At 45.3% G+C, this 21,614-nt stretch overlaps 1 protein-coding gene across 2 annotated transcripts; it reads left to right on the forward strand.

The window, feature by feature from the left end:
- Positions 1 to 793: 793 nt before the first annotated feature.
- Positions 794 to 18,592, forward strand: LOC135391288 (pancreatic lipase-related protein 2-like). Of its 2 annotated transcripts, none has more exons than XM_064621496.1 (10): positions 794 to 933; positions 2,677 to 2,951; positions 5,226 to 5,372; positions 6,564 to 6,672; positions 10,397 to 10,516; positions 15,040 to 15,168; positions 15,264 to 15,524; positions 17,348 to 17,468; positions 18,203 to 18,376; positions 18,464 to 18,592. In XM_064621496.1, the coding sequence occupies exons 1-10, from the start codon at positions 861 to 863 to the stop codon at positions 18,549 to 18,551; spliced, it is 1,497 nt and encodes a 498-aa protein (XP_064477566.1). In that variant the 5' UTR covers positions 794 to 860; the 3' UTR covers positions 18,552 to 18,592. The 2 variants fall into 2 exon arrangements, with proteins under 2 accessions (XP_064477566.1, XP_064477567.1); XM_064621497.1 differs by having other exon boundaries at positions 18,467 to 18,592.
- The last annotated feature ends 3,022 nt before the right edge of the window (positions 18,593 to 21,614 follow it).

Genomic DNA, 21,614 nt, shown 5'->3' on the forward strand with positions numbered 1-21,614 from the left:
TACTTTTGGGGTTAACTAGTTACAGTAACTAGTTCCAGTTCCAGAAAAGTAGCTTTTAACTGTAACTAGTTACTATTTCTGTGAATGTAACTGCAAATTGTAACTAGCTACTCGAATAAATGTCGATCCTTTTTTACGTACGTATTTTTCCCTGTGGGTGAGCCACATATTGACTTATACAGCTCGCGGTTAAGTGCAATAATACTTTTATCGCACTTAAGTTAATGTAAATAAATGTACGTTTTTAACGACTGTATCACCCTCTCACGGTAATTTTTATAAAAAGTAACTGTAATGTAACTAAGTTACTTTCTCACAGTCACTGTAACTCTAACTAGTTACTTGACCAAGAAAGTAACTATAACTGTAACTTGGTTACTTAGCCAAGAAAGTAACTATAACTGCAACTCAGTTACTTTCTAGAAGTAACTTACCCAAGACTGATTATGATACCCCAAGGATCAGACCCCCAATCCTGGTCTGACAACCCTGTGATAGACCTCAGGTGACAGCGTGTTCTTGGGGCGTAGGCCGCTGTCTTGCCCCCTTACATGCTGAGCGTTTGTATTGGAAAGGAATGCTTTATTAAAATAATAAGACACGTTTTAATTGTTCACTGGCTGCATCAAATGATATTTGTGCGCATTAGAAAGTTACACGCCCCCCAGAGACCTATATACTTCAAAGCACTCCCCTGTCATACTGATACCGCCAGCTCAATCAAACAGGAAGCCGGAAGACGGTGACAGGGTTGTTACAAGGTCAGTGAAGGCATTTTTCACGATACCGTTAGGCAAGGAAAGAGGGTAGTTCAGAAAGTTCGCAGACGTTGAAGAGCTCTAGCTGTGAACCTGAATATAATGAACCTTTCGTACGGATGGTCCCTGCACTTCCTCGTGTTGCTCTGCAGCACAGTGCGACCTCAAGAGAACCGTAAGTGAACCTTGAACTGTGTAGACCTCATCGATGGTAAGGGTACTAGACCGTTTTTTTATTCTGTGCTAGCGCCGCGAAGCTACCGTGCCTATGAGCGGCGTACAGACATAGACAGATGGAGAGAGGACAGCAGGAAGGAGTGGGGGACATGGGGGTTAGTATGCGTCCTGGGCCGACTTGAGGGGGAACCGCGCCGACATTCGTCACGAAAGTCTGCCGGAAATCCCTAGTTAAACTCTAGACAGCACAGCCAGAGCAGGAAGTACATATCAGTGCTGTTACTCTTCATGGTGGGTCTGGACGCAGAAATCGGACCTTAAAAGAATTGACGTTGCGTCTGGGATTCAGTTCTGTACCACAACCATCACGTCTGCTGCTACTTGACTGATAAATTTGGTAAAGTGCATAGCATAGCGCCAAGAGAATTTTGAAAATCATACGGCAAGGGAGCGAACCCTGCATTCTTAAAAAAAAATACTTCACTGCATAACGTACACTGTTAAAACATACTTCACTACCCAGCACAGCCCGCGGGCTGTGTTGTGTAGTGAAGTAAATAAGAATGATTACGTTCTGTCTGCCGACCTGATGAAAACAGGTGCGGTGTTCTTCATTTTTGGACAAATAATACAAAATACAAAGTACAAAAAAAAAAAAGGAAAAGGAAGAAAAATGGCCTAGCCCTCTCGTTTAGATGAGGGGGGTCGGAATAATGGCTGGCTATGTGCACGTGGTGGCAGTGTAGAGGGTGAAGACGTGTAAAGTAGAGTAAATGCTCCTATGTCTCCTTGCCGCCGTCTCTCTTAAAGTATCGTTAATATACCGTCAGAAGTGTTGCGGTCGCCTTCGCGAGGTTAAGTGAGATAAAGTAACCTGGGATGGGTAAAGCCTGCACCGTAATACGAGAACTTCGCCACATAACACGCTGAAGGCCATCCCTCCTGATTTGTACGCGCCTTTTTGTGACAATTAACACAAACTGCGTTACTATCACAAAAAGGTGTACACTCTTAAAAATGAACTTCACCGCATAGCACGCTCCTATCCAACCATCATCTCGAATGATACCGTTATCTGCCGTGATTTGTTGAAAACGGGAGGCGTACGCCTTTTTTTGTGACAATTATGAACAGCATAAGTGTCACAAAAAAGGCGCGCGCCTCCTGTTTCCAACAAATCAGGGCAGATAACGATATCATTCGAGATGATGGTTGGCTAGGAGCGTGCTATGCGGTGAAGTTCATTTTTAAGAGTGTGCGTCTCCCGCTTTCAACAAATCAGGGGGGAGAACGTCGTTATTCGGGATGATGGCTTGCTCGAAGTATATATCATGCGACAAAGCTCAGTTACTGCATGCGGCATGTTACACATGCGGCAATGCTTTGAAGGGTGTAACATTAAGGTGCAACAGGAAAGTAAAAGTTTAGGTTTTTCCTCTGCGTGCTTTCATTTACAGTACCACTCTATTGCGGAAACTCATTGTGAGTGCAACATTACAGTGCAAACGGAGAGTAAAAGTTTAGGTTTTTACTTTACAGTACCACTCTATTGGGGAAATTATTTTTTTTTAGTGGATTAAAGCGATAGCCTCAGACCCGGAACTGCCGATATGTCGAACGTAGACTGTTCCTCCAGAAGTACATAGTGTCTGTTCGATATATCGGCAGCAGACTATCTGAGGCTTAAGCTTCAATGTGCCTTCACTGGATCACTAAACTCCCACATTTCGTCATTTTGTAGCTGAGATGACAAAGTGCTACGACGAGTTGGGCTGCTTCAGCACCGGCGGTGTCTTCTACGACCCGGTACACAGACCTGTCAGCTCTCCTCCTGAAGATCGCTCGAAAGTGAACACAGCTTTCATGCTCTTCACCCGTGAAAACGGAGCAGGACACGTCCTCCCGTGGTCAAGCAGCTTGGACGATGTCCGAAGCTCTCCCTTCGATGCTTCCCGAGCGACGAAGATCATCGTTCACGGATTTTTGGTCAACATCTTCCTTGTCTCGTGGATGATGGTACGACTGGCGGCCGTATTCTTAGACTCGAACCTCCACTCGAGCCGAGAACGGTTTCGCGCTTGATAAATCTTGAGCGCTTATCGAGTCGCGTTTGGCCCGGCGAATTCCTCACGAAGAACGCGTGTCCCCTGCGATGTAACAGCGTCTAATCCAGCGCCTGCAGTCGTATAGCGCAGGTTATCACGAAAGCCCTAAGCCCCACGACACATAACGTTACTATAGTCTACAGTTATAGCACGGTCCTTTGATACACTCAAAGACAGTGGTTACGCTCTTAAAAATTAACTTCACCACACAGCACGCTCCTACACTCTAAAAACAGAGCTTCACCGCATAGCACGCTGTGCGCCAATCATTGCCACGAATGATAGGGTTATCACTTCTGATTCGCGGAGAGAGGGGGCGTACGCCTTTTTGTGGCAATTTGAGTATATGATAATTGCCACAAAAAGGTGTACGCCTCCCCCTCTCCTCGAATCCAAAAAGCGATAACCATATCGTTCGCGACAATGATTGGCGCACTACGTGATATGCGGTGAAGTTCTGTTTTTAGAGTGTAGCCAACTATCATCCCGAGTGACAACGTTCTCTCCCCTGATTTGTTGAAAACGTGAGGCGTACGCCTTTTTGTGACACTTATGCAGAAATCTTAATTGTCACAAAAAGCCGTACGCCCAGCGCTTTTCACAAACCAAAAGCAGAAGAGGTATCAGTCTGTACAATTGTTGGCCTTCAGCGCGCTATGTGGTGAAGCTTTGTTTCAAGAGTGTTGGGTCCAGGTTCAGGTCCTTGCACCGGCACGCATTGGTTGTTCTCTTTTCTTGCGACGTTGTAGTTACATATTATATGAGATTATTCACCACCCGTGCAATTTTGCCTATTTCCAAAACTAAAAAGGAGAGAAAGGTAATCATAACTACTCTGGTGAGGATTGAGCTGTCCGGAAAAGGAACTTCCTTATGCTGTTCATAATTGTCACAAAAAAGCGTACGCCTCCCGTTTTCAACAAATCAGGGCATGACAATATCATTCGAGATGATGGTTGGCCAGGAGCGTGCTATGCGGTGAAACTCATTTTTAAGAGTGTAGAACACGGGTTGAGTTGGGGCAGCCTCCTTGCGTTCTTAACAATGTGTACTCTGTTAATGCTTTGTCTATGTAATGTCTGCTCTGTTAATGCTTGTCTGCATTCTTCGATAATTGATAATTGATAATTGGGTTTTTACGTCGCGAGACAACTGAGCTGCATTCTTCCATTCTTCAACCAGCGCTTCAGTTTGTGTGATGTTATTGGGCTACGAGACATAAAGCAACGACTATGCAAGGTGTTCCACGAGAGGACGTCACTCAATTACTATATGAAAAAAAGATTTTACTTTTAAAAAAATATAAAACGACTTGGAATACACTCATACAGACTCTTGCCTCAGATTGAGGCCGTTTGCACTCGTGTTACGCACTAATTAAGCTAATTTGAAGAATTGAACTTGAAAGATTGTCAAGCAAAGGCAGCATTTTTCTTCCTGAATTCGGAAGCCTATGACCATAACACACTATTCCAATCAAAATTACGTTTTTTTTTTCGCAAGATTTCAACAACAATTTGACAGCCGGAAATCAGTCGCTAGGCGAAGCGCGCTCGGTGATATGTTTGCGGAACAGAAATAGAAATGCTGCCTTTGCTCGACATTTATCCGGGTTTAATTAGCTGCAAATTAACTTAAGTAATACGTAGCACGGATGCAAACGGCCTCAATCTGTGGCAAAAGTCTGTATGAATGTATTCCAAGTAGCTTTATAATTTTCTGAAGTAAAACCTATACTTAGGAATTTAGACGGGTAGACATCCAGCGAACGTGTAGGGAAGTATGAAGGGAATTGCCTCAGGACGAGAGTCGCCGATATTTCGAACAGCGACTGTTCTTCTTCTGGGCCAAGAAGGGTTTCTGTTCGAAATATGGGCGGCTCTCGTCCTGAGGCAAATCCTTCTCTTCGGAATTGAGTGGCATCCTCTCATGGAACACCCGGTACATTCCTGACACGAAGTTCCCACTCCCCTTTCCATTTTCGGTTTTTTTTATTTTATTTTTTTCGGTTCTATAACAATCGGAGAAGAGTATAATGGCACTATATGTCACTAATGCGACTATAATGTCATTAGGAATTCAAAGAGGAGGGGGGGATATGTTTATTGAAAAAAAAAGAAAGGGAGGGAGGAAAGGTTAGTCAGGCGTAGGCCGACTTGGTGTTCAAAGAGGCTTTCTCTTGCAGGACATGGCGACAGCATTTCTCCTCGAAGGCGACTACAATGTCTTCGTAGTCGACTGGAATGGAGGAAATGGCATGCCTTACACTCAGGCAACGGCTAATTGCCGATTAGTCAGAGCAGAAATAGCGTTGCTTATAACCAAGCTGCAGGTAAGGCGACTTTAGCAGTATAGATACACCTTTACAGGTTATGACGCCGTCAGTTACCTCTATACCGCGTGGACTGCGCATGCTGGAAACACGACCTTGAAACAAAACCTGATCGCTCAAACGACGTGACATCACAATGTAGAGTGCGCCAATCACGACTGTGCTTTTGGCTGTCGTAGCTATGGAGACGAGCCGCCGTCAGCCGCATGGGAAGCCACTGGTAGCCATAGGGAGCCAGTATTTGAAATCGTCTGCGGCGATTGACTGATATATGGGAACATAAATGACCTGTTGGTAATGCATCATTGTAACGTCGGCATAGTGCCCTTAGAAGTCGGCCCAGGACGCGCATTCCCCCAGTGCGCTATAATCGTGACGTTGCCCACCTCTGTGTGGCGGACAACGGTGAGAACTCCACCACCACCCCGCCGAGACTGTGATGCGACCCGAACATATGAACCTATGAGCACCCGCACAGCCCGCAGCGTCCGTCTCCTGGAAAGGCGATGAGGGGGTTGCACGCTTTGCCCCCACTCCTGAAAAAGAAGAAGAAAAAAAAAAACAATCCTGGGCAAATCATGGCAATCATGGCGCAAACCCAGCAACGCGCTGTCCACGTATAGGGGTCGGCAAATAGCGCTCGACGGTCAACTGCTGACCACAGCGGTGTGCACAAGTCCAAATAATCTCTTTGGCACGGTAACCAGTGAGTTGTTCCAGCTGTTCTCGGATGGCACTAGGAACGAATGACGCTCTAATATCTGAACCTTGCTATTTCATGAAAGCTGGCTACAGCCTTTGCTCTTTTCAGGAGCAATGCGTACAGTGCTGGTCATACGTTTACGAAACTCCGAGGTTGGAATGCTCCGGAGCGTGTTCAGTAAATTTTTGTCCAGCACTGTACACATCTGCAGGGGCCTTTGAGATGTCGACCATTCAGCAAACGTCATAAAGCAATCCTCTTCCTGTCCCGCTGTACGTCGGGATTCAGTCAACCGCCTCACACGATTTCAGACGCACGGCTTGCTGTGGCTTGGAGTGGCTGATGACAGGTGGTCTCCGTCGTTACGGCCGCCAAAGCACAGTCGTGATTGGAGGGCTCTCAATAAGCAATCGGGCCGTGTCTCTTGGATTGTGTTGATTGAGATGCATTAAATTGTTGTTTACGCCTCTGTTGTCCTTTATCCTTAGGAAGCTTTCGGCGTCGATCCTATGAGCATCCACATCGTGGGCCACAGTCTCGGAAGCCATATCGCAGGATACGCGGGAAAAAGGATCAACAAAGTTGGCCGCATTACGGGTAATACAAAGGACGTTTTACGTGCCTTTTGAAGAAAAGGGCAAGGAAGATCATGACGCAGTGTTGTGTGGTCTTCGTATGCGTATCGATTAGTGTTAGGCTATACGTTTTCCTGCGTTTCTGTGGATGAGAGTCCCTGTATACCACCAGCAAAGACCCGCTTACCTGCATTGCTGATCCGCAAAGACGAATCAGAACAGGGCATACGGTGAGTTTTTCAGTAGAGATGCACGGTCGGTAAAAGAAACGAACGTCCGAGCACTTGAGAAGAGCAGTGAAAGACTCCTTTATAAATTTACGTCTTTGGCACCGGCAGATCTTACACTCTTAATGGATCAGGCATATAAACATGCACCTACACTCTTAAAAATGAACTTAGCTCTTAGCCAACCATCATCTCGAATGATATCGTTATCTGCCCTGATTTGTTGAAAACGGGAGGCGTGCGCCATTTTTGTGACACTTATGCTGTTCATAATTGTCACAAGAAAGGCGTACGCCTCCCGTTTTCAAGAAATCACACTCTAAAAACAGATGGTGGTGGTGATGGTGGTGATAGGGCTTGCCGTTGTCGGCCTCACGTATGTGGGCAACGTCACCTCTCAACGTCAACGTGTGGGCACGTTGGGCGCCAATCATTGCCAAGAATGACAGAGTTATCGCTTCTGATTCGAAGAGAGACGGGGACGTACGCCTGTTTGTGGCAATTTTCATATATCCAAATTGCTATGCGGTGAAGTTCTGTTTTTAGAATGCAGGGCAGATAACGATGTCATTCGAGATGATGGTTGGATAGGAGCGTGCTATGCGGTGAAGTTCATTTTTTGGCTATAGTCGTGACGACGCCCACTTCTGTGTGGCCAACAACGGCGAGCCTATCCTGCCATCACCCCCCCCCCCCTCCTCATTTTTAAGAGTGTACACTCTTAAAAATGAACTTCACCGCATAGCACCCTCCTAGCCAAATGATTAGCCCTGATTTGTTGAAAACGGGAGGCGTACGCCTTTTTTGTGACAATTATGAACGCATAAGTGTTACAAAAAAGGCGTACGCCTCCCGTCCTGAACAAATCAGGGCAGATAACCATATCATTCGAGATTATAGTTGGCCATAGGAGCCTGCTATGCGGTGAAGTTCATTTTTAAGAGTGTACTTCAGACTTGCACTCCAGAGGGGGGGGGGGGGGGTGTCGAGGTAGCTTGCCGTTGTTGGCCGCACTCAAGTGGGCATCGTCACTCCAGAACTTGACCGCATGACACGCTCCTCGCCATTCATCATCCCGAAGGATGTCGTTCTCTCCCCCGATTCGTTGAAAACGCGCCGCCTTTTTGTGACACTTATGCAGTCATTGTAATTGCCACGAAAAGGGCGTACGCCCCGCGCTTTCCACAGACCTGGGGTGAAGACAGTATCATTGTGTGCAATGATGTTTCCGTGCCACGTGGTGAAGTTCTGGTTGAAGAGTTGAAGAGTGGACAACAAATACCACGCGTTCTTGCTTCTTGCACAAAGAAAATGATTCGGGCGGACCCGTATACAGGGTGTCCCAGGTAAATGCGAACAGGTTTTTTTTTAAATATATACAGGGCGTGTCTCTGTTAAATCTTTCTTTCTTTTTTACAAGTATCTGTCCGATACTGCCTAGAAGTTGCAGACCGTTTGAATGAGTGGGAGGCGCTCATTATTTAAATAAAAATTCGTATGAGTTTCGTGAAAAACATAACTGCTAAAGCAGCGCGCCGTCGGCATTAAAATGGGTGCTACCCCTTTTGAGACCTTCAGTGGACACCCTTCCGATAAAAATCTGCCACCGAAGCGGGTCATTTGTTGCATTAATTAATCGGTTTTGGTTTACATATTTTTGTCGCGGCTGGTCGCGACGCAGCGTAAAAGGATGCGTTTCGTTTCCCTATCCACCAATGAATTACGTGTTCTTGAGCTTGCTTCGCAATGGGGAGTGCAGAAGAAAAAATAACAGCGTCATACAGGCTTCGCCAGTCCCGCACTTCGCGTATCTGACTGATATGCGCCCTTTCTCTGTTATGATCGCACGGACGAAACACAATTTATTGAATAGTATCTTGATATCACATGCTTTCCACTAGCACAGCTCTGGCCCAAACTTTTTCTTCAGTATTCCCCGCTGCGAAGTAAACTCGAAAACACGGAATTCATTGGTGGATAAGGGAGTGGAAGAGCGTCCTTTTGTGCTTCACTGCGATCAGCCGCGACAAAAATATGTAAACCGAAACCAATTAATCACTGCAACAAATGACCCGCTTGGGTGGTACATTTTTATCGAAAAGGTGTCCGCTGAAGCTTCCAAAAGGGGCAGTACTCATTTTAATGCATACGGCGCTCTGATTTAGAAAAGTTATGTTTTTCACGAAACTCATTTGAATTTTTATTTAAATAATGAGCGCCTCCCACTCATTCAAACGGTCTGCAACTTCTACGCAGTATCGGACAGATACTTGCAAAAAAAGAAAGTTCTTCAATTGGTGCACCTGTTCGCGAAATATTTAGCCCGGGGATTTAACTGAGACACTCGGTATATCCCTTTTTCGAGATGAAGTCAATTGCAATCTAGCCTATGCCAAAGGGCACTCATTAAGAGGGCACCAGCAAGCTCCTATGGCAATGCACTACTTCACTTTCAATAATTCACTTTGTAATTATAAAAACTACGAAGTTGTCCCAATGAGAACATCTGGTCCCTTCGGTCACCTAACACCGTAGCCGTTTCCAAAACAAAAATCCATTCGATAGATCGTCCGCAAAATATCCGTCAAGGAACGCCATTTTTTTCTTTATTTTGTTCATTGCGCATCTCCGAAGACACGTCTTTCCTTCACCCCAAATGTGAGAGGGTGAAAGAGCACACTCTCACCTGTTGAGTACTGGAAAAAGATTAAAAGAAAACAGAAAATTCAACCCAAGATAGGAGCAGTTTCGATAGCGTCACCCGATACATTTGTTTCTGTTTTGTCTCCGCAAGTTAATGCTCATCTTCGATGCATGAGGCGCTGTGCTTCTTCACCGTCTCACATTGGGAGTGAAGGAAAGACGCGTCTCTGGAGATGCGCAATGAAGAAAAAAAAAAAGAAAAGTGTTCCTTCACGAATTTTTTTGCGGACGATCAATCGGACGCATTTTTGTTCTGAAAACGGCTACGGAATCAGGTGACCGAAGGGACTAGGTGTTCTCATTGTGACAACTTCGTAGTTTTTATAGTTAAAAAGTTCATTATTGAAAGTTAATTAGGACATTGCCTTAGGAGCTTGCTGGTGCCCTGTTATTGAGTGCCCTTCAGCATAGGCTATATTGCAATTGACTTCATCTCGAAAAAAGTGGAATATATATATATCTTTTTTTTAAATGTGTTCGCATTTAGCTGGGACACCCTGTATATTGTGTAAAACAGGTCTCTTATCTATACGCACTCCAGAGTCCTTCCCAACCCCCCACCCCGCCCTGATAATAAACGCGAGATTCAGCACACACGAACGATCACGATGTGAGACGGAGTCTGACGTCACTGCGCGACGCAGCAGGACCCGATAGAAGTGCAGATGACGAGGATGGCTCACGGCTGCCTGCTACGTTTCTGTTACGTCTCGTAGGGCTCGCTACGTCCTCTGTCTGTCAGAAGAACGGACAGCGCATGGACGAGCAAAACGGACGTCTAAATCCGTCCTTAGTGCTTCTACCGTTATCTTTCAGGCTTAGATCCAGCCGAACCTTATTTCCAGTACATGCCGCCACAAGTCAGGATTGACCGAAGTGATGCCGATTTTGTTGATATTATCCACACGGACGGTTCTCCATTCTTAGAGAATTTAGGTAAGTGCCATGTTTCACACGATATTCACATGCTTTCGTACAGTTGTCGATATGTCTCTGTAAAAGAGGACAGCTACCGCTCCTGAGAGTGGCTAAATGCTCTAAGAAGAAAAAGAGAGGAAATAAGGTTAAATGGAGCGTCACTATCACTTTTACACTCGACATCTTTCCTGTGATCACACCGCCTTGCCCTTTATCTTTACCCTACTATGACGACTATGAGGTTGCCATACCACGCTAACATCAGGTTCTCGCCAGCTGAGTTCTATAGTCAGTGGGAACTTAGGTCTTACAATTGGGACCGCACACTTGTCCGTGGAAGGCTCCTGCGATTGGCCACCAGCCTTTGCACGACGCCCCCGCTTCGCGATGTAGTGCCAGCTCTCTCTCTCTCCTCCCCAGGCCCCACTTGGCCCAACACCACCTAGTGTGCTAGACTCGTCAAAGAAGAACTAAGTTCAAAAGATGACGTCGCGCGGGGAGGAGTTTTGAACTTCCAAAGTTCAAGAAAAATGTTTCCCTTTCCCTGAAGTTGGGTCTGCGTCAGTGCCGATCAAAATCAGTCTGTGAGCGACCCGCCCACTGGCACGAGCGTGATAGAATGAAGAACGAGAAAGCGCACCGCTTCTGTACGCTCCGGTGAAGAGTGAAATGCAGAGCAATACATCCTTGAAGACCTTAAAGTCAAATCAGACATTGTCAAATATATATCGGCTGCGCGAACATTATAATATTTCGGATCTCCACGCGCATAACCGCGTTCCGAATCGAGTACGAAATTATATGTTCGATTTTGAATCGAATCAATGTTTCTTCCAAACTGAGTGCATACAGAAAGAGCATGACTAGTGGCCTGATCCCATGACATCACAAAACACCCGCGCTACTGGGTAATGGTAAAAAAAAAAAAAAAAAAAAAAAAAACTGTTGTACGATTCACGGAAAGTGCCGGCCGTGCACACTAGAGTCACTAGTCACCTATTTAGTGACTCTAGTGCATACCTCCGTCAAGTTATGCAAACGGAAACAGAAAAACAAAAGATGAAAAATTCGAAAAGACGAAGCCCCCGGTGACTCGGCGTATCTTGTAACCTCCTAACTGATGCTTCAGATAGCTGCATCGTTTCAACCTTGCTGCCGCTATCAGCAGAAGCTTGGAAGAGGGAACTGAAGAGGAGACTCATCGTTTCTTTCCACAGTATTCTACATTACGTGACGGAGTAATTAACGCGGTCGAGATTTTGCGCAAAGAAAATTTTCCCCAGCTATTTTTATTGTAGTAGGGTGATGTGTTTTGTGTTGAAATTTGTTGAGAATACGAAATGCCCTTTCTGTTACGGACAAAAAAAACACAAAGAAAGACAACAACAAACAAACAAAACAAAAAGGTTGCGGTTGGCACATTTCAGAGTTCTATTCAGAATATTTCTCGTGACTGAAAATCGATCAACTGCGTGCAAGTCACACCAAAAGTTTGTCGATGACAAGCGCCAGTGACACCCCGAAGTAGAATTTAAAGCCTCTGTTTTGAGAAACATTACATGACGCACCCGCTGTATCGGCATGTGTGCTATACGTGTATTCGGGATCAGTAAACACAACAACGCTTTTCGGCTAAAAAAACTATTTGTTTCGTATTTCCTTTTTCTATGTATCTGCTCGCTTCTTTTTCAAAATGACCCTGTGTAACTTTGAGCACATGTAAACAGACTAGTGCCCGCACTGCGACGACACAACCACTTCATGGTAAAAGGGACCGAAAAGTCGCATGTCCGAAAAACCCTCGTTCGGTGCACTTGCAAGCGCTCATTTCGAGGTGCCGCTCCGCTGCATATAGAAGAGCCCCGACACTTTCCAACGCCCTGCACATGCAGTGTTCATATCTCTGTTGTGTGCATTTTATATTTAGGATGCACCTCTCAATCAGAAGGAAAGCTGTTGTCCTCCTCCGCGTCTCAATGGAAAATCTCATTTTTGTACAGCAAGGAGACAACGTGAAAAAAAAAAAAAAAAGGACATCACGGAACCTGCAGCCATGCACTCTTAGAAATGAACTTCACCGCATAGCACGCTCCTAGCCAACCATGATCTCGAATGATATCGTTATCTGGTGTGATTTGTTGAAAGCGGGAGGCGTACGCCTTTTTTGTGACAATTATGAACAGCATAAGTGTCACAAAAAAAAAGGCGTACGCCTCCCGTTTTCAACAAATCAGGCCAGATAACGATATCATTCGAGACGATGGTTGGCTATAGTGGCGTGCTGTGCGGTGAATTTCACTTTTAAGAGTGTGGTATGTACAGTGTCATACGTGGCGAACACAACAATCTTGTGCGCAATGGTATCGTTATCCGTGACGAGAAGCGTGTCTTGCGTGAATCCTACACTGTTAAAACATGACTTCACCACATAGCACGCTTATAGCCAACCATCATTCCGAATAATATCATTCTGTGTCCTGATAACAGGGGAGAGGCGCCTATCTGGGAAAAGATAATGTGTCCCAGAATGGCGCCTCCCCCCTGTTTTGAACAAATCAATACACAGAACGATATCATTCGGAATGATGGTTGGCTATAAGCGTGCTATGTGGTGAAGTTATGTTTTAACAGTGTACACCCTCAGCACAGAACCTCACCGCATAGCACGTTGTCCGCATACCATAGACACGAATGATAGGACTACCGCTTCCGATTCGAAGAGCGAGAGGGGGCGTATAACAATTTGGATATATGATAATTGCTCTAAAAATACCTATGTCGCCCTGTCTCTTCAAATCAGAAGCGATAAGCATATCATTCGTGGCTGTAGTTGGCGCAAAACATGCTATGCGGTGAAGTTCCGTTCTGAGAGTGTAGGCTCTGCGCAGGTGGTCACACAGCGAACGAACAGCGTTCTTCGACAGTCGGTAACACTGGCAAAAATCCTCGTTTGGCATTTCAAACGATACTCACGATAAATGTGGAGTCAGAGGCTCAGTAGTAAAGGCACGGCAATAAAAGCGGCCGCAATCTTTCTCACAAACTTCAAAGTTCGCCAGTGTCTTTCCTTGAACGTTTCTCGGTGGAAAAAAAAAAACAAAAAGTTGCGCAACGTCATTTTGACGCCACGGAACTCCTGCCAAAAGCTGCATTTTCTCTTTCGTTGAACTTTGCTTTGATAGGCAACACGGGCAGTCACGCGGGTCAGGGAAACTGTCCAACGGCTGTCTTTCCTCATATCTCTTGAATTGTTTACATTGGTGAAATCTGCAAAGACACCATCCCCCCGGGCCATTTGACGTCATGAAAATATTTCAAAGTGCGTGCGTCTCGGTAACCTTGACTTGAGGTTTGATTGACAGTCAAGAGCGCTCACGCGAGCCACGGAAAGCATCCAATGGTTGCCCTCCCTCCCATTTCTTGAACTTTCTTCGTGTTTCAAGATATGACGTGTCTAGCACCCCTAGATGGAGAAAGCCTGCACATTGTCTCCTCTCCCTCCTTCGCTACGTGGACATATATAGTCAGAATGGTCAGAATTCGTCTGCTATAATGCGATTCACCATTCTGCGAATTCGAGAACTCGCAAATGACTGCAGCTCACATGGAACCTGCAGACCTAAATATTTAGACAAAAAATGCAAGACGCTTTTCAGAAAATCAGTTTTGAGAAAGATTGAGACCGTTTTGCACTTTATTCCCAAGTTTTCCCATTCCATATGCGTAGACGTTCAATCGCAATCCGCGGACGACGGTGGTTCTCCTCCATGGCCACGACCACTGAAAGCTTGTTCGTGATTGGCTACGGCTATTGAAAACACGATCCTGATTGGCTGACTCTTAATTGTTACGTCATGTCGACGGGCGCGTAGGCTTTCTGTATCTAGGTGGTGTTGCTTGGTCGCACCGCCCTACATTCGCGCGCGCGGAGCGATTCTTGTGTGGGGGCGGGGTCAAGTGTATGTCTTACGTCGTCACTGACTACAGTCCGGTTCGTGAGTGATCGCCAAAATGTGTGCGTGTTAGTGAGCCGTCCTTTGTCAGTGCAAGTCTCAACGTCCGTACGCCCGTCCATATAACCCCTCGCAATGTGCAGACGTCCAGGGCGACGTTGGGCATAGGGACTGAATGTTGAAGGGGCACTCTTCATCAATAAAGAAAAAGCAGTAACGAAGCAACGTAAGTGAAGGACAGCAACACAATTTTACCCCGCATCCAACGCAGAGTAATTTTTACCCCCTTGCGAGGTTAAGTTACAGTCCTGGGCAACAGTGTAACACGCTTTCGAAGCAAGGAGTGAACATTACGCTAAAAAAAGAGTGACCTCAGTGATAAAGATTTTACACTACATAAGAGCTGGGTGTACTTTATTTTCTCTTGGAGTGAAGACGTCTATTCACTTCTCGCAACAGAAAACAAATATATACGACTTGCCGCAGTTCAGGCCCTTCCATTCTCGAACTGACTCGAATACACTGCTGATTAACAGTCTGTTCCGGTTCACAAGGTGCGATTTTTGGACTAACCTCTCTTCTTCCCAGTTGAAGGCATGGGAATGAGCGAGCCAGTTGGACACCTGGACTTCTATCCGAACGGCGGGGAACATATGCCGGGTTGCGAGGACCTCACAAAGGCGGCAAAGCTTGTTTTTTCTGGACTTACATTCGATGGTGAGTAGTCGTAGCTTCCAGACTAGCTGTGAGGCATAGGACCTCCGGACTATGCAAACGTACAGTGACGTTTCGCGTCATCGCTAATCTCGCAGACAAATTTGCTACACTCACCTGCAACCACCAAATGGCAGTGGAGTACTTCACAGAGTCCATCATCGAGAACCAATGTCTGCCAGTGGCCCATGCCTGTTTCTCCGACGAGCTATTCGATAGGGGATGGTGCGCCGATTGTGGACTCGATGGGTCCAAGTGTGCGCCGCTTGGTTTCCACGCCGACCGCTGGCGTCGCTTCAAGGATGACTCCAGCTCTGTTCGAATGTTCCTCAACACCAATTCACGACCACGATACTGCTGTAAGTTGTATACGCTATGTGCACCTGGCACACTACGTAGCTAGGCTCCTATCTTATCAGCGTCCCGAGTATCGTTCCTCTCCCCCAGTTTTTTTATTGTTTTTTTTTTTTAAGCGGGAGGTGTACGCCCTTTCGTTACACTCGTGATAATGGTATCGTTTTATGCAATGATTAGCATTCTTCGTGTTATATACGTGGCGAAGTTCCGTTGTGAGTGACCACGGGTTCGGATCCGGGCATCGGTTGTGCTGTCTTGGTGTTTTCTTCAGACGCTTTAAGACAAATGTCGGCAAAGTTCCCTGTGAAGTCGGCCCAGGACACGTTATCCCCCTGCGTTAGTCCTGACGTTGCCCGCATGACCAGTGTTGTGTTTCCAGCAGCATTATGCTATAGTTGGCCACTCGAGTGCGAAGTTTTAGTGACTTTTCCACTTATTTTGCTCCACATGGGAGCTCATAAAATCTTCTGGACAGTCCCGCTAAACTCTAGAAGAAAAGAGAGAGAGAGAGACACTGGGGGGGGGGGGGGTAATGGCAGGATCGGCTCGCCATTGTTGGCTACACATAAGTGCGCGTCGTCACAACTAAGAAAAAAAACTAAACTAAACAACTAAAAAAAAAGGAAAGAAGGACGGATGGAGGCTAGAGGATGAAATGTGGAGATGCGTAGAGGGTGCATGAGTTCGTCGGGGAGAGCAAAGTGTTAGATGGGTCGTTGAGCAAGACCTGCCTTCTGCAGAAAGAGAATAAGGCAGAGAGAGAGAGAGACTTTACCGCATAACGCGCCAAGAGCCAATTGCCATGCAGATTGATATATCGTTCTCTATCATAATTTGTTGAAAATGGGGAAAGCACGCCCCTTTTGTGACACTTTGGATACATGTTAATTGCCACAAAACGGGTACTTCCTTCACCCTACTCAAATTAGGAGCGATAACTGTACAGGGTGTTTCAGTTAAACCCCGGGTTAAATAATTTGCAAACGGGTGCACCAATCTAAGAACTTTCTTTTCTACAAGTATCCTCTTGCGCTTCGCCGCGACCAGCCGCGACAAAACTATGTAAACCGAAACGAATTAATTACTCCAACAAATGACCCGCTTCGGTGACAGATTTTTCTCCAGAAGGTGTCCACTGAAGGTCCCAAGAGGGGTAGTTTCCATTTTAGTGAACGGCGCCCTGCTTTAGAAGTTATGTTTTTCACGAAACTTATTTGAATTTTTATTTAAATAATGAGCGCCTCACACTTATCCACACGGTGCGCAGCTTGTAGGTGGTATCGGACAGACACTTGTAAAAAAAAAAAAGAAGGTTCTTCAATTGGTGCACCTGTTCGCGATTAATTTCGCCCGGGGATTTAATTGAAACACCCTGTATACCCATACGCTCCTAAGAAAAGACAAGACTTCACAACATACAATAACGCGATGAAGGCCAGCCGCTGCACAGAAATGACAAAGTGATGCTGGGCGTACGCCCTTTTACAACAACTAATATCCCTGTTACGCGTGCAATCTTCAATTACCATTGGAACCAAGGGCCATTGAATATGCGTAGCGTCTTTCGTATCAAGCGTCTCTCGTGTCAACCTGTCGACACCGCCGGAGTCTTTTCCTGTCGTCTGCTACGAAATGTATTGCGGCTGTGTCGCAGGATGTTCTCCATAGAATCTTCCATGAGGATGTCGCTCCTGTGAATACACGAAAAAAAAGCGCGTGTCTTCAATCTTCAACAAGTCAGTTGCGAGCCTCAAGTCACTCCTGATGATCGTTGGCTATGTCTCCACATGATGGTACTGACTTTTCTTTGTGCTGTTCATTTCAGTGTTCCAGTACTTCGTCCTTGTGCACATGGCGGACATACCTGGTGCACCCACAATAAATGGCCACCTGTACCTGACTTTACGTGGCACGAACGGGGAGACAATATTGAAAGTAACGCCCAAGTAAGCCACCTACAGCCAACATAAGTGCTACACTGCTAAAAACGAACTTCACCATATTGCACGCTCCTTGCCAACCATCATCCCGAGTGGCGTCGTTCTTTCCCCTGATCTGCTGAAAACGGGGGCGTACGCGCCCGTTTTCATCAAATCAAGGGAGAGAACGGTGTCATTCGGGATGATGGTTGGTTAGGAGCGTGGTATGCGGTGAAGATCTGTTGTCAGAGTGTTCGTACACTTTAAAAAGAGAACTTCACCGCACAGCACGCTGTGCTCCAACCACACTCTTAAAAATGAACTTCACCGCATAGCACGCTCCTAGCCAACCATTATCTCGAATGGTATCGTTATCTGTCCTGATTTGTTGAAAACGGGAGGCGTACACGTACGCCTTTTCTGTGACACTTATGCTGTTCATACTTGTCACAGAAAAGGCGTACGCCTCCCGTTTTCAACAAATCAGGGCAGAAAACGATATCATACGAGATAATAGTTGGCTAGGAGCGTGCTATGCGATGAAGTTCATTTTTAAGAGTCGAAGAGAGAGGGGGCGTCGCCTTTTTGTGGCAATTTTCATATACCCAAATTGCCACAAAAAGGCGTACACCAACTTCTCTCTTCGAATCAGAAGCGATAACCGTATCATTCGTAGCAATGGTTGGCGCCCCGCGTGCTATGCGGTGAAGTTCTGTTTTTAGAGTGTAGAGTTGTGGCCGTCCTTCATGTGTTTCTTTCAGCGCCGTGGAGTTGCGGCCCGCGACTAGCTACAGATTCACACCCACGACGCGCTTTGATGTCGGGGAAGTAACAGAGATGCTGCTTAGGTACGTCAGCGCTGACTTCCTGTACAAACCAAGAATTTACGTTCAAGAGGTTCAGATCAGGTCGATGAACGCCGCCGCACCACAGAGGTAGGTCACGCATATTCAGTTTACTCGGTTCAGTGTAAAATTAGAGTATGCCGGAATTTTATTTCGAATTTCTTTTCCCGTCGACAGTAGAACAGGAGAGCCTACGGAGAGACTGTGCCCAACTGTCACGAACGGAATTCAATCTGATCAGTCTGTTCCTCTGGTTCCTTGCTGACACTCGTGGAGCCTCATAAATAAAAGGTTTTGTAAATGAGATTCATGTGAAGTTGCTGTTCCTTGTAGATCTGTAGAGAATGAAGATTCCCCTTTTGAATGAGAAAGAGTGTAGAATTCATTTATTTATTTACTTTGGGTACGTTAAAGTACCCTGACGGGCCAAAGTACAAAGTTGAGGTAGTTTGTGTAACATTACAAATTTAGGCTGCCACCAGGCTGCCAAGGGCATAAGCATCCCGATCAGACAACGAGGGAGATAGACGAAGCCGTCAACATTTTTCAGCAATGCCCCGATTGTGTCAGCTCCCCGTCGCCTTGTCTTCTGTGGAGTTTGATTATCTTACTGAGAGTTGCACAGATGATATTCTCGTTTGAGTGTGCTAAACCTGCCGTCATTGCTGTTGACGTCATCATATCTTGTAGGTGAGGTTGTTTTTTGTTTCCTTGCGTTAAATCCGTCCGTTGAGAGTAAGCTGTTTCTCTTGTGTGTCGCCTTCTTTGTCCGTCCTCCCCTTGGAAGCCTAAATTAGTAACAGTAATACCCTGACGGGTAATTACATGACGTAGGGGCTAAATCATTCAGTTATTACATACGAAGCACTGTTATCGTATACCACACATGAACGTGGAAAAAGTAACAAGAACGAGTAAAGCGATGACAAATGTACTCCTAATTATTATTATAATTTATGATAACGGAAGCGAAACACTGGTTCCGAAACGTATGTCGTGGTTACATACGATGTTCCGGAGGAGAATGTTCCACTCGGCTATCGTTGCTGGGAAGAAAGAGCCGGAAAATGATGACGAGCGATACCGATCTCGACATCTCAGGTCCTTCTGGTTGCGGAAGAGACGGAAGACGTCCAGTGGTTCGTCGTGAACGCCTACGACGAAAGGCTTGCCGAACACGGCGTCGTCATCGAGTACTCTCCTCTTGCTGGTCATTGGCAATATGTCATCGTTGTCTTCGATCAAGGTCGTGTAAGATTCAGCAACCAGACGGTTGCGAAACTGTCCCGCATCTTCAAAAGAGGGAACAGGACATGAGTAGTAATAGGGGGTGTCCAGGCAACTTGGTGTCCAGTTAGATATATGGACCCCTGGGCCCTGCGCTGAGCCCTGCGCGTATTTTTCCCTGCGCGGCGCGTGTGCGGAGGGTTGTCCACGTGATTATCGACGGGGGAGGGCCGCGTGCGCGCTTACCATCTCATATTTTTCAGCCTGGGACGACTTCTTTCGTCATTTTTCCACCAGGGTCGACTTGGTTCGCATATTTTTTTACGCACCCACTGGGCGGCGCTCGGGTGGAGGCGCTTACCGGTGGGTGGCGCGTGGCTGGAGGGCTGCGTGCGCACTTACTCTTCAGCCTGGGCAGACTTCTTTCGTCATACGTGGGCCCACTTCACAATTTTTTCTGATACAACCGATGTGTAGTAGGCAGTTTACATGCCATACACAAGGATAGCCATACACAAAAGTACAAGTGAAAATATATTTATTAAAGTCATTAGTGTCAGAAATTATGTTATGACTCTGTGTGAATGGGAAAAACTTAGCCAAAAAATCTGATGCAATAGCATTGAAGGGATATCACATTTTTTATTAGTGATAATCACGCAAGTTTTCAATTAAGCCACACATTTTAATCAAAGAAGATATTTTTAATCAATACGATTACAATCAAAATTAAAAGTTTTTTTATAAGAAGTCTAATATTATTATATGTGACCACCATAGTGGAGCTTTAATTACAAGTGCCGATAGTTAATTGTGTACAGCAGAGAACCTGGAAGACCATGGGACAGGAACACAAGACGAAATAAAATCTATAACACTACAAAGAAGATATTCTTAATCAAACAACAGAATAATCTAACACTATCATAAAATCATCCTCATGACTTAATCTAGTCGAACCCCATACAATTTTCTTTCTAAGAGACACTACAAACATCAATTTGTTTTATGAATCCAACACAGAAAATATATTAAAAAATGAACTTCACCGTATAGCACGCTCCTAGCCAACAACCAACTCTAATAATATCTGCCCTGATTTGTTGAAGACTGGAGGCGTACGCCTGACACTTATGAACATTTTCGTGCGCAATAGGGAAGATAAGTTCCAACATTACACATTTAATCAATTTCTTATTAAGTAAACAGCATAGACATATGGAAATAATGAGAAACACGATCAACAGCTAATAGAGAACCAAAAACCCATCATGTAAACAACAGACACATGCAGGAAAATAAATGAAAAAGATTCTATCAAAACGATAGACATGCACGGATGAATAGCAGAGAAACACTTTGAACAGCACACGATGAATAATTTAATACAGCACAGAGCTAATGCTGAATAGCAGAGAAACACTCTAAACGGCGCATTTGCCAACGTGTAAACAACAGACAAGAAAATATTATTGAAACAAGATCAACAGCTAATAGAGCGCCAAAATCCAACACGTAAACAAGGGGTACACAAATGATAAATCGTTAAAGAACAATCTAACAAAACGAGAAACATGCGCGAATGAATAGCAGAGAAACACTCTAAACAGTGCATCTACCAACGATAAACAACATGCAGGAAAATATTTGAAAAAGAATCTATCAAAACGAGAAACATGCACGCATGAATAGCAGAGAAACACTATGAATGGCACACCATCTACACGTAAACAATGAAATAATGAGAAATACAATCAATAGCTAGTACAGAACCAAAAGCAAACAAGAGGTACACAGAAGAAAATGATAAAAAAAAAGCAATCAATCAAAACGATAAACATGCACGGATGAATAGCAGAGAAACGCTTTGAACGATGCATCTGCCAACATGTAAACAACACACAGGAAAATAATAGCGAAACAAACTCTCAAACATTACAATTTGAAATTGAAATAATATATCTTTTGAACTATCATAAAATCAACCTTGCGAGCTAACAATATAGAATTTTCACACTACTCAGACACTATAAACATTACCTTGACAGAGCTATCCAAACACGCATCACAGCTATGCTTTACACAGTACGACCAGACTGGA

This window comes from Ornithodoros turicata, chromosome 4 (assembly GCF_037126465.1).
Source record: "Ornithodoros turicata isolate Travis chromosome 4, ASM3712646v1, whole genome shotgun sequence".
NCBI classification, from domain to species: domain Eukaryota; kingdom Metazoa; phylum Arthropoda; class Arachnida; order Ixodida; family Argasidae; genus Ornithodoros; species Ornithodoros turicata.